The 12,081-nt window shown below is 40.7% G+C and overlaps 1 protein-coding gene across 1 annotated transcript; it reads right to left on the reverse strand.

Annotated features, from left to right (window-relative positions):
• Window positions 1-6,714: 6,714 nt before the first annotated feature.
• LOC140926388 (uncharacterized) lies at window positions 6,715-11,325 on the reverse strand. Its single transcript, XM_073376139.1, has one exon. The coding sequence runs from the start codon at window positions 11,323-11,325 to the stop codon at window positions 6,715-6,717; it is 4,611 nt and encodes a 1,536-aa protein (XP_073232240.1).
• Between the last annotated feature and the right edge of the window lie 756 nt (window positions 11,326-12,081).

Here is a 12,081-nt window from a genome sequence, read left to right on the forward strand (position 1 = left end):
CCGAATTTAGTTTTTTGCGCTATGACAATGATTCCAATAAAAGGTAGAAAGAGAAGGAAAAACAATGTGCAAACCATGTTAAGAAACAAAGCTTTTCTTCGTGATAGTTTGGAGACAAGAGACTATAAAGGGGACAGAGAGGGCATCCCCCATATACACCCTATTCCATAGGTAATTCGTCTCGAGTTATTTTTAGAATCGGTTTAAAGTTACCTCCCGCGAGGCGTGGATGTTTCGTGGAGGTTTCGCGTGACCAAACGCCGTGCAAAACATGTCGGGCGAGAGGCAATGAAAGCTTAAAAAGATCGAGAGCATTCCTGAATATTGAAGCGAAATGAGTCGGCGCTCACCTGGGAAAAAGGAATCGCTGGACTCTTTGACAACCCGTGAAATCAGTTGAACTCGAAGTTGTCGTAACCTCAGTGCTTTAATAAAATGAGAAATTTCGCCGGTCTATTGAAACCGGTCCTTTGTACAATTTAGGGAGTTTAAGATCTAACGACGCGGACGACAACTAGAACGTCAAAAAAACAATAGGTTTAATTAGCTAAACAACAACTTCGCACGTGCAACACACTTTTTTGTTCATTTCTTTCCCGTTTTTGCACGACTACGACGTGAAAATGCCTAATTTCGCGTTTTATGAAGGACGTAAATAAGCAACGACGAAATTTTATTTCTCTTTCTATGCTTGAATATGGTCCCTTGAAATTCAGCTTTAGGAGGGTTCGCCTACAATTGACAAAGTAAGTGGGTAGGAATAATCGCTATAAAGACTGAAAAAAATAAACATCAAACCAGAAATTGCTCTCTTCAAACTGTAAATTATAAATGATCCTGAGAGAATATTCAGGGTGTTAAGGATTTCCCTGCTCTACTGTTAGCTCTATACAAGAGAGGAAGGGCGATTCTTTTTTAATTTCGGTTTCGCTGTCACAGCTTTCGCAGAAATCTCGCTGTAGTCGTTTTTGTCGACAAAAGGAATAGCAAAATCGCTCTCCGCGTCTTCCCCCATTTTGTTCTGCGTCATTTCGTGAAGGACACGTGGCTCTCAGTGTGGGTCATCCACGCGGAACACATTCGCGCTATGTGATTGGCTGTTGTCTAATCCCCCTTGAGATCTGTGGTGTTAAAAATAACTCGAGACAAATTACCTATGGAATAGGGTGTGTATGGGGGATGCCCTCTCTGTCCCCTTTATAGTCTCTTGTTTAGAGATGATTAGCGATTGGCGGCTTTTAACGTTTTGTTCAGTTCTACATATATTACTTTGAAATACTGTTTTAATGTTTCAAAAGAATTTGCCAACATGTTTTGACGTAGCCTGTTTCAGGCGTTCGGACAGGACAAGGAAAACTACGAATGTAACGACATACAAACAAAATGAACCTTCTATTATATTATTGGTGGATAGCAAAATACTTGATTAACCTTCGCTGGTTTATGATAGGGCATAGATAGGAAAAATTGATTTGGAGTTACACACGAACTTTGTTAGGCCGTTTTCTTGCAAATTGCAGCTTGATTTTCCCTGGCAATGACTGTACCTTTCCCAATACTTTATTATGCAGCAATCAAATGAATAAACGTGAATGTTTAGGAATGATTTGCAAGAGTTCTTTTGTTTCTGCGAATTAGGCATTTTTCTATCTGCATGACTGAAAATAGAGTTCGCAAAAATAGAGTAAGTGATCATGAAAAATAGAGTCTTGAGGTCAGTCTCACTCTCTACTAATCACTAAACCAGCTCCGAGATCCTCGATCCCTAATCATATGGAGATTTGGACTAGATTAATAGAAGGACAAAATTTAAAATTGCGATGTCGGTGTTTCGCCACGTTTTTTTGCGGTGATGCGATGTTTGTTATTTTATCCGCGGTGTTGCGGTGTGGACAGTCCTCCAATGTCCCCCTTATTACCATACCTTAAACCCGTACGGAACAGTAAAACATTTCTTCACGTAATTTATAAATCGAAAAAGAAAACAAACTTGTTATGCATTCTAAACAATGTCTTTCAATATAGCAAGATTCGAACACGAAAACGAAATGCCAAGAAAAGTATTAAAACAGAAAAAAATTTGGAATCCAGTCCTTTTTGGAATCCGGAATCCAGTACTCGGAATCCGGAATCCACAGGGTGGAATCCAGAATCCAAGACTGTCATGGATTCTCTTACATGGGGCGAGGCTAGCGTACTTTAGTTTATGTTTACGTTTAGTTTAGGTTTAATAATACTTTGTCGTGCTAATACAGGTAAATAAATTACAGAAAATACAAAAAGTGCATGACTGGAGAATAATTGGGGGGACTAAATTCCCATACAAAGAATATTCTCCAATATTAAACATACTAAAAATTAAGAAGTAAAATTTAAATGTGGCCCAAAGCCAAGCTAATTAAACTGCATACTAAAATTGACACTAAAAATTAAAAGAAGTAAAATTTAAATACGGCCCAAAGCTAACCCAATTCAATTGCATACTTGTCAACTCACGAGTTTCACCTGATTTAAATTTTTAAAAAATTGTTGATTGAGTGATCGATTGATTGATTTATGATCAATTTTGTGCTACAGCTCTTGTAAGCCAGTGTTAAACTAGTTTTCAGGGTGAATACCCTGGCAAAAAGCTAACCCTAATGAAGCTTAAAATGGGGCTTGTCCTCGTTCCCAACTCGTTAAAAGGTGTGTTCACACTGTAATCAATAACTTACTTACTTTAGCATCGTTGATACGCGCTTCACGTGTGGCATTTCCACTGGTAGGTGACCAGCTTAGCCTGAGAAAACAACTGACATTTCGCGAAGTTACCACTGCAGGTTTCCCGCTCCCGGGAAATGACGTCATAGAACGAGAGCAGAAATTCCATACTGATGACTCGTCACTACCAAGATCTGAGTAGTACTTTTGATTGGTTAAAAATTTGCTTCAACCAGTCGAAGTACTACACTACCCGGCTCTGGATAAAAGCAAAAATAAAAATCCATCCCCGATGGGACCCGAAGCAGCTTTCACTACGAGGGTGTGCACGTGCAACCTTATGGATTGAAATACCTTGCACAAAACTCAGGGTTCGTACAAAGTCTTGAATTCTTCAAAAAGACTTGAAATTTTCTCAGCAATTTTCCAGACCTGAAAAAATCTGGAAAGTGGAGATAAAGTCTGGAAAAATAGTAAAAAGCCTTGAGTTTTTTCTTTTTCAATGCTACAACAACAAGTGCCTTATAAGTGACAATTTTTTCGTTTCGGGCAAATCGTATTCAATTTCCCCCATATGTTTGCATCCTATCATGAAAAAAGCTTTGTTCCTGCGTTTTTTAAGGTCTCTAGCTATTGACCACTGGCCTATCTGATAACCTTGAGTCTGGAAAAAGAAATTATTGTCTAGGATAAAGGTCTGGCAAAGTATTGAATTTATTTTCTGGTATATGTGTAAAGCACGAACGGTAGTTGAAAAAAGGATCAGCTCGGGATTTTTAATGAATACAGACATTCATGCCAGGTTTATCCGTAACGATATTTTTCTCAGTTTTTAACTGTTGATTTACTAACCTGAGTAACTGAAATACTTGAACCTGACGTTTCGACCTTGCCGTCATCGTACTACGATTCCGAATCAACGGAAGTGATCGTTGCAGTAACTTTTATAAGACCAAATTTATGGATTGTAGTAGTCGTTTAGGGGAAAGTCCAGAGATTTTTAGAGTCGCGGTTACGGCAAACGGCAAACATTAGTAAGACCCAAGGTGACATTCCCTTGAATCCGGAAATCAACAGGTACAAACTTTGAACATAATTGTTATGGTTTATTAGTAAACTGATCGACATGAGACTACTTACTTTTTTGTGTAGATACAACAAGGAGAACAAATACAACAAGTAAATCGGCTTCTGACGAAAACTGAGCAAGAGTGGAGCAGTGATAAGGGCACTTGCCTTCCTTCTCCCGGGGGTGGGGGGGGAGGTACTCCCTATAATTGCCTTGAAGGGGAGGCTTCGACCTTTTTCATGCTTCGGGTGTATGGAAGGGTAGGTTTGTTCATGTTTCTCTGCCTTGCCGAGAGGTTTTTCTCTGGGTGCTCCGGTTTTCCTCTCTCTCCAAAAACCAACGCTTCCAAATTCCAATTCGACCCGGAACGCAGGGACAAGTTTATACGAGTTCTTAACAACTTCTTAGTGCTCCACAGGTAAACAAATTGCAAATTACAATGTTGTCTATTTATTTTCCCAGACTGATACCTTGGTCACGTAAAAATTGACTTTGCCGTTTGATGTGAGTGTGATTCTAAATCTCTCTGATATTATAGGAAATATTCTTTGTTAAAGAACAAATAGATAATTAAAGATAAACACTAGAGGTCTTAACAACAAAAGGCTCAATAAAGTTTTGCCGTAGAATTTGCTATCCCAAATACGCTTTATTTTTAAAAACCTGGTTACATATAGATACAGATTACAAATGAAACATCCATGTGCGACCTTCTCGGATACGCGACATACTTTTCAAACTGCTAAAATAGGTGTTCCTACTCAAAACACTACTGAAAACTCGACCACCAAATCTTGGCATTTTATATACTTTAGATTACATATGTACACATTACAATGAAACATGCATGTGCGACCTTCTCGGATACGCGACATACTGGTCAAACTGCTAAGAGTAGTTTTCCTATTCAAAGCACTACATGTACTGAAAACTGGACCACCAAATCTTGGCATTTTATACAGCTTACATAGTTACAGATTACAATGAAACCTCTCTGAGCGACCTCCTCGAATACGCGACATCCTGTTCGAAGTACTTAAGTTAGTTTTCCCACTCGAAGCACTACTGACAACTGGACCACCAAATCTTGACATTTCAGGTGGATACTTAAAGTAAGTACTACTCTTGACTTCTATACTAACATACTAACCTATGCTCAGGCACTATGGACATTATACAATGAAATAACCTTTAGTTTACAACTGAAATGGCTAGTTTGGAGTTTGGTTTCGATAGGCTTTTAGTTGACTTAGGGCCTGTGTACATGGAGGTGGGGCCCTCAGGTAGGCGAGGTAACCCGCTTAGGTGGGGTAACCCTCCTGTCCATATAATCTATCATTTTAATTTGATCAGGTTCACATGATAGGTGGGGTGACCCACCACATTTTACCTCACCTTTCTGGGGTCCCCCACCTCCATGTAATAAGGCTCTTAAGTCAAACCTTATTTCATAATGCAAGGTGCAAAACTACTACCTCTATGTTCCCAAAAGCTCTAAAATATATACAATTGTATTAAACTATAAACCTTGCAGTGGTATTTGCATTGTAATCAAACTACAATTTGCGATTCAGAATCTCGTTTACGAGAAAAGTATTTTTTAGTTGTAGCCTTAGAGACTAATTAAGGAAGTAAGTTAACAAATTACCTAAATAGATAGGGAAATTATCTAATCCTGATGTTATTTGTGTCGCAACTACAGTTGTATCATTTTCCAAGCTACCTATGAACTATGTACGTGTGTGTATGTGTGTGTAGTGTGTGTGTGTGTTTTGTGAGTCACATTAAAACCAGCGGGAAAAAAATAATAAGACCGCCAAACAAGTCAGTTCTCTTTTAATTCTTCTAGTCTGGGTTATGTTCGTATGCTGCATGGATTGACCCTCTACATTTTTCGCCAGAGAATACTTCATTTGACTTCTGCGGAAGGGCTGTTTGGGTATTCCATGGTGTATCGTTAGTGTAATACCTGTAACCGTAATGTATAAGAAACGTAAAAATTAGTAAAACACATAATTATATTCATTTCAAAAGACTCCATCTGGGTAAGTGGCATTTAGGTTCATTTTACTGACATGGAAGAGGGATCCTCTTAGTTTATCGTGAAGGAAGAGGTTTACTTATTTAAGTTTATCTCACCGCTAAAACTTTCCGGCCAATTATTGGCATCATAAATGAAACTCAGGGTGCACAGCTAAAGTAGGTTTGAAACTTCTTTCCTTGATGACCTTTGGAATCTCAGTCTTTCCTCTTTGGTCCAAGTTTAGAACCACTGTACTGCTGTACTTCAGTCAGTGTCCGCAAAAAGCCCTCTAGTTACGGTCAAGACCCCATACAAAGTCCACAATTTGTAGTTTTCCTTGTTTTCGATCAATTCTCAGATCTAGATCTCCACCATAACATGATTTTTATTCCGATTATCTTTATATCAAACAAAAACTACCTTAAGCTGTTTGTTTTGGTTTCATTTCTGGACTTCATATCCCATTATATTCAGAAAGAAAACAGTTTGCCAGCAAACCCTTATTCATATTGAGCGGTTACAAATGATACAATAATATTAAATTATTTGTGCCTCATATACCAGGAAAAGGAGAAAAGATTTAAAATCATTCTGTGTTACTGTAGGAATACGGGGTTTTAGAGTTTTTTTAAATGCAAAGCCCCACATATACATAGGTTGTGATTTTGACTGATAAGTACAGAAGTGGGGTCGAATATTTGTGATGTTTAGTATTTTCGATGTTAAAAAGCGGTTGATTGATATTTTACCTCAATCATAGTAAAATCTGACCTCAGGCGTAGTCAATAATGTGGTTTTTAAGGGTAAATACTGCTTTTTATTTAGTACTTAAAAGGACGAAATGTACCCAAGTTGATAAAACTGCAATAGGATAAGACCTGCAGATTTCCTATGGCCCTAATTATCAGAAAGCAAATTACCTTCACTTTTCTTCACCAAAGTGAAATGACACGTCATCCCCAATCAACATGAAAGGTGCCCACTGCCTCACTTCAGGGAAACCGTTATTTCGCATCCACTTCATGGCCCGGTGAAGACATTCACTTGCACTTTCTCCTTGGACAAGATTTTCGTAGAATCTTCTCATGAACTGCTCTGTTGCATCGTCTTGTAAGTTCCCCAATGCCACCATTACTGATCGTGCACCCGATCCTAAGAATGCTCGAGCGATTCCAACAACGCCTTCTGTTTTGATCTGTCCACTTGCGGTATAGGGACAGCTAAGGACCACCAGTTTGGCTGACAGTCTAACTTGTGAGATGTCGGTCATTGTCAGTAAGTAGTCTGCTTCATGTGGAGGACGCATTGCGGAGTCAGGAGGGCTAAGAGCAATTTCTCCTTTTTCGGCATAACTATGAGCAGCGAAATGTACGAGACTCACTGGGGGTATTCTCTGAAGAACTGCCTGCTTTGTTGCTTGCTCTCCTATTAAAAGGTGAGATTCAGGTAGTAGTCTTGCAATCATCTCTGCTTCCGCTTTCGCGCCAGGCAATGGACAGAGATACCTTGACTCTCCCTTGAAATACACATCCCTCACGCTTGGCTCACCAACAATCAATGCACCAGTTTCGCTGTGAGAGCCCGCTGGACTGTCCAGAATGAGCTTGAGAGTCGTCAAAGAAGGGACAATGCGTATCCTGAAAGTGTCTGATAAATATCGGTTGCTTTCATCATGTAATGCTGCAAACGGAACTTGGAATAAGCAGCGATCAGGAACAACAATGATTTCAGAGCCTTCGAGCAAGTCACTTACGGGAGCAATCAACATGTTGTAAACCTGAAGAAGTGTTAGCGGTTCAGGGTCTGTGTTTTCTTCTTCCTCGCATTGCTCTTGAGGTAAAACGTGAACGTTTCTTAATAAGCTTTCCTGTTTGAAAAGGTCTTCCACAGAGATTGTTCCGTGCTTGCTAACATAGCTTTCACAAACTTTCGTTTTTCGGAAAGCTATCGGCTTGCTTTGTTTTACAGTCCAAAGAAATATATCTTCACCATGGTAGGAAATGTATAGACACGTTCTGTTACTACTTTCTTCGATGATCTTCAAGATGCCAGCAAACGATTCTGGATTGAGAGATACTTCTTTCTCCACAAAATACCGATCTGATACTAGGTCTGCTAGAGCTCTGGCTCTTCCAAGCTCAACAACGTGTAAAGCCTCATAGTGTTTCCCAGAAGAAGAACACAGTAAACTAAACAGTCGATAGGGCGACGCGTGCTCATCAAAAAATAATATCTTGTATCGATCATTGTTTCCTAGAAACTTAAGCATTCTCTCGCACTTCTCAATGCTAGCAAGGAGATTCGATAACGCTTCAGATGCGTTTCCTGTTAATGCTAAAGAACAATAATTTAGGTTTAGGTGACTAGAAAACTGCACTTCGATGTCTCCAGTGTCCTTGCCAATTTGAATAGCTTCTTTAAAATATTCTTCAGCCCTGGCATGTTCACCGATAGTTAGACACAAAAATCCAAGTTTTCCGTAGCATGTCGCTTCTCCGCGTTTGGCGCCAATTTCTGTGTTGATGGTAAGTGCTTTATGAAGATATTCTTCAGCCTTGGCATATTCTCCGACAGAATGAAACACGTTTCCTAGGTTTCCGTAGCATGTCGCTGCTTCGCGTTTGGCGTCAATTTCTGTGTTGATGGTAAGTGCTTTCTGAAGATCTTCTTCAGCCTTGGCATATTCTCCGACAGACTGAAACACGTTTCCTAGGCTTGTGTAGCATGACGCTTCTCCGTGTTTGTCGCCAATTTCTGTCGTGATGGTAAGTGGTTTCTGAAGATACTCTTCAGCCTTGGCATATTCTCCGACAGACTGAAACACGTTTCCTAGGTTTCCGTAGCATGTCGCTTCTCCGCGTTTGGCGCCAATTTCTGTCTTGATGGTAAGTGCTTTATGAAGATATTCTTCAGCCTTGGCATATTCTCCGACCGACTGAAACACGTTTCCTAGGCTTATGTAGCATGACGCTTCTCCGTGTTTGTCGCCAATTTCTGTCGTGATGGCAAGTGCTTTCTGAAGATATTCTTTAGCCTTGGCATATTCTCCGACAGACTGAAACACGTTTCCTAGGCTTATGTAGCATGTCGCTTCTCCGTCTTTGTCGCCAATTTCTGTCGTGATGGCAAGTGCTTTCTGAAGATATTCTTCAGCCTTGGCATATTCTCCGACAGAATGAAACACGTTTCCTAGGCTTATGTAGCATGTCGCTTCTCCGCGTTTGGCGCCAATTTCTGTCTTGATGGTAAGTGCTTTATGAAGATATTCTTCAGCCTTGGCATATTCTCCGACAGACTGAAACACGTTTCCTAGGTTCATGTAGCATGACGCTTCTCCGTGTTTGTCGCCAATTTCTGTCTTGATGGTAAGTGCTTTATGAAGATATTCTTCAGCATTGGCATATTCTCCGACAGACTGAAACACCTTTCCTAGGCTTGTGTAGCATGACGCTTCTCCGTGTTTGTCGCCAATTTCTGTCGTGATGGTAAGTGCTTTCTGAAGATACTCTTCAGCCTTGGCATATTCTCCGACAGAATGAAACACGTTTCCTAGGTTTCCGTAGCATGTCGCTTCTCCGCGTTTGGCGCCAATTTCTGTCTTGATGGTAAGTGCTTTATGAAGATATTCTTCAGCCTTGGCATATTCTCCGACCGACTGAAACACGTTTCCTAGGCTTATGTAGCATGACGCTTCTCCGTGTTTGTCGCCAATTTCTGTCGTGATGGCAAGTGCTTTCTGAAGATATTCTTCAGCCTTGGCATATTCTCCGACAGACTGAAACACGTTTCCTAGGCTTATGTAGCATGTCGCTTCTCCGTCTTTGTCGCCAATTTCTGTCGTGATGGCAAGTGCTTTCTGAAGATATTCTTCAGCCTTGGCATATTCTCCGACAGAATGAAACACGTTTCCTAGGCTTATGTAGCATGTCGCTTCTCCGCGTCTGGCGCCAATTTCTGTATTGATGGTAAGTGCTTTATGAAGATATTCTTCAGCCTTGGCATATTCTCCGACAGACTGAAACACGTTTCCTAGGTTCATGTAGCATGACGCTTCTCCGTGTTTGTCGCCAATTTCTGTCTTGATGGTAAGTGCTTTATGAAGATATTCTTCAGCCTTGGCATATTCTCCGACAGACTGAAACACTTTTCCTAGGCTTATGTAGCATGTCGCTTCTCCGTGTTTGTCGCCAATTTCTGTCATGATGGCAAGTGCTTTCTGAAGATATTCTTTAGCCTTGGCATATTCTCCGACATAATGAAACACGTTTCCTAGGCTTATGTAGCATATCGCTTCTCCGCGTTTGTCGCCAATTTCTGTATTGATGGTAAGTGCTTTATGAAGATATTCTTCAGCCTTGGCATACTCTCCGACAGACTGAAACACGTTTCCTAGGTTTCCGTGGCATGTCGCTTCTCCGCGTTTGGCGCCAATTTCTGTGTTGATGGTAAGTGCTTTATGAAGATATTTTTCGGCCTTGGCATATTCTCCGACAGATAGAAACACGATTCCTAGGCTTGTGTAGCATGACGCTTCTCCGTCTCTGCCACCAATTTCTTTCGTGATGGTAAGTGCTTTCTGAAGATATTCTTCAGCCTTGGCATATTCTCCGACAGAATGAAACACGTTTCCTAGGTTTCCGTAGCATGTCGCTTCTCCGTCTTTGTCGCCAATTTCTGTGTTGATGGTAAGTGCTTTCTGAAGATATTCTTCAGCCTTGGCATATTCTCCGACGGAATGAAACACCTTTCCTAGGTTCATGTAGCATGACGCTTGTCCGTGTTTGTCGCCAATTTCTGTCGTGATGGTAAGTGCTTTCTGAAGATACTCTTCAGCCTTGGCATATTCTCCGACAGACTGAAACACGTTTCCTAGGTTTATGTAGCATGACCCTTCTCCGTGATTGTCGCCAATTGCTGTCTTGATGGTAAGTGCTTTATGAAGATATTCTTCAGCCTTAGCATGTTCTCCGACAGACTGAAACTCGTTTCCTAGGCTTATGTAGCATGATTCTTCTCCGTGTTTGTCGCCAATTTCTCTGTTGATGTTAAGTGCTTTCTGAAGATATTCTTCAGCCTTGGCATATTCTCCGACAGACTGAAACACGTTTCCTAGGCTTATGTAGCATGACGCTTCTCCGTGTTTGTCGCCAATTTCTGTCTTGATGTTAAGTGCTTTCTGAAGATATTCTTGTGCTTCCTTGTATTCACTTTTTTGGTAGTAGAGTCTTGCTAACATCCAGGCTGTGTCACCTTCCTCCTTTTTTCTGTTACATTTACGAAGTAGGACTGAAAGTTTTTTGCCAGATTCTATAGCCGGAGAAAGTTTGTAAATAGCAGCATAACCATGACAGAGCCTATTGTACAGCACCATACTGACTTTTCTGGCAAGGTCATATTCTTTTTCTAAGTGTTTGCTATTTAGGAATGTTAAGCACTCTTTCCACAGCACGATGGCTTGGACAATTCGTTTAGAGTTCGAAAGAAAATCTGCAGCAGTCATGCAGGGGTAAATCGATTGTAGAACCTTGTCCATGAGGGTCTTGCCTAAAACATATAATTAGGGTAAAAACAAAACCAGAGTCAAGATTATATCTTGAGAAAAAATAAGAAAGGCAGTTCGAAATGTTATAATAATTTAGCCTGTGAACATCCTCTCTGTTTGGGAAAAGGGTGAAAAAATCGCGAGGAGAGGGAAGGGAAAGGGTGAGAGCCTGTAGACAAACATTTGAGGCCGCTATTCCGCCTTCTTGTCTTGTACGTAATTGCCGATCATCTGTCCGCAAGATCGTTATCTGACACTTGGTTACATTGGAATTTAATCACTCTCGCGTGTAAAAAGGGGGTCGGTAGGCAACAAACAACTTTTGTCTCGTGCCAAATACTGCTTTTTCCAATGCGTTTTTTCTCTGGTGGGTAGATTATGCTCTGGAGGGTTTAGTTTAAACTAAGAAAATGTGATGTTTGCCGCTTATTTCATAATGAGAGTTCGTGACACGTATCTTGATTTTCTGCGGCTATTGTTTCTGGTCAGCTTTATTTGCTCTCTGGTACAAGAACATTCATTGCCGCTAAAAAAAAGCTCAACAGTCAAGCGCCAGAAGACGCCATGTTAAAGATCAGAAGACCCGTTTACAAGCGATTATTTAAATCAAATCGCGTGCTACTTGCCGACCAAAAAAGCGATGTAAATTAAACCTGTCAACAGTCAGTGTTCTCGCCAATAGGAAGCAAATAGGAGCTTGCATCAGGATCTGATGCTTACCGGGTGCCCTGGAACGACGGCCTTAGA

The sequence above is a fragment of the Porites lutea genome, chromosome 2 (genome assembly GCF_958299795.1).
Source record: "Porites lutea chromosome 2, jaPorLute2.1, whole genome shotgun sequence".
NCBI classification, from domain to species: domain Eukaryota; kingdom Metazoa; phylum Cnidaria; class Anthozoa; order Scleractinia; family Poritidae; genus Porites; species Porites lutea.

What these genes read in the sequence shown, in the direction of transcription:
- LOC140926388 (XM_073376139.1), bottom strand. Translation starts at nt 11,325, where the DNA reads ATGGACAAGGTTCTACAATCGATTTACCCCTGCATGACTGCTGCAGAT.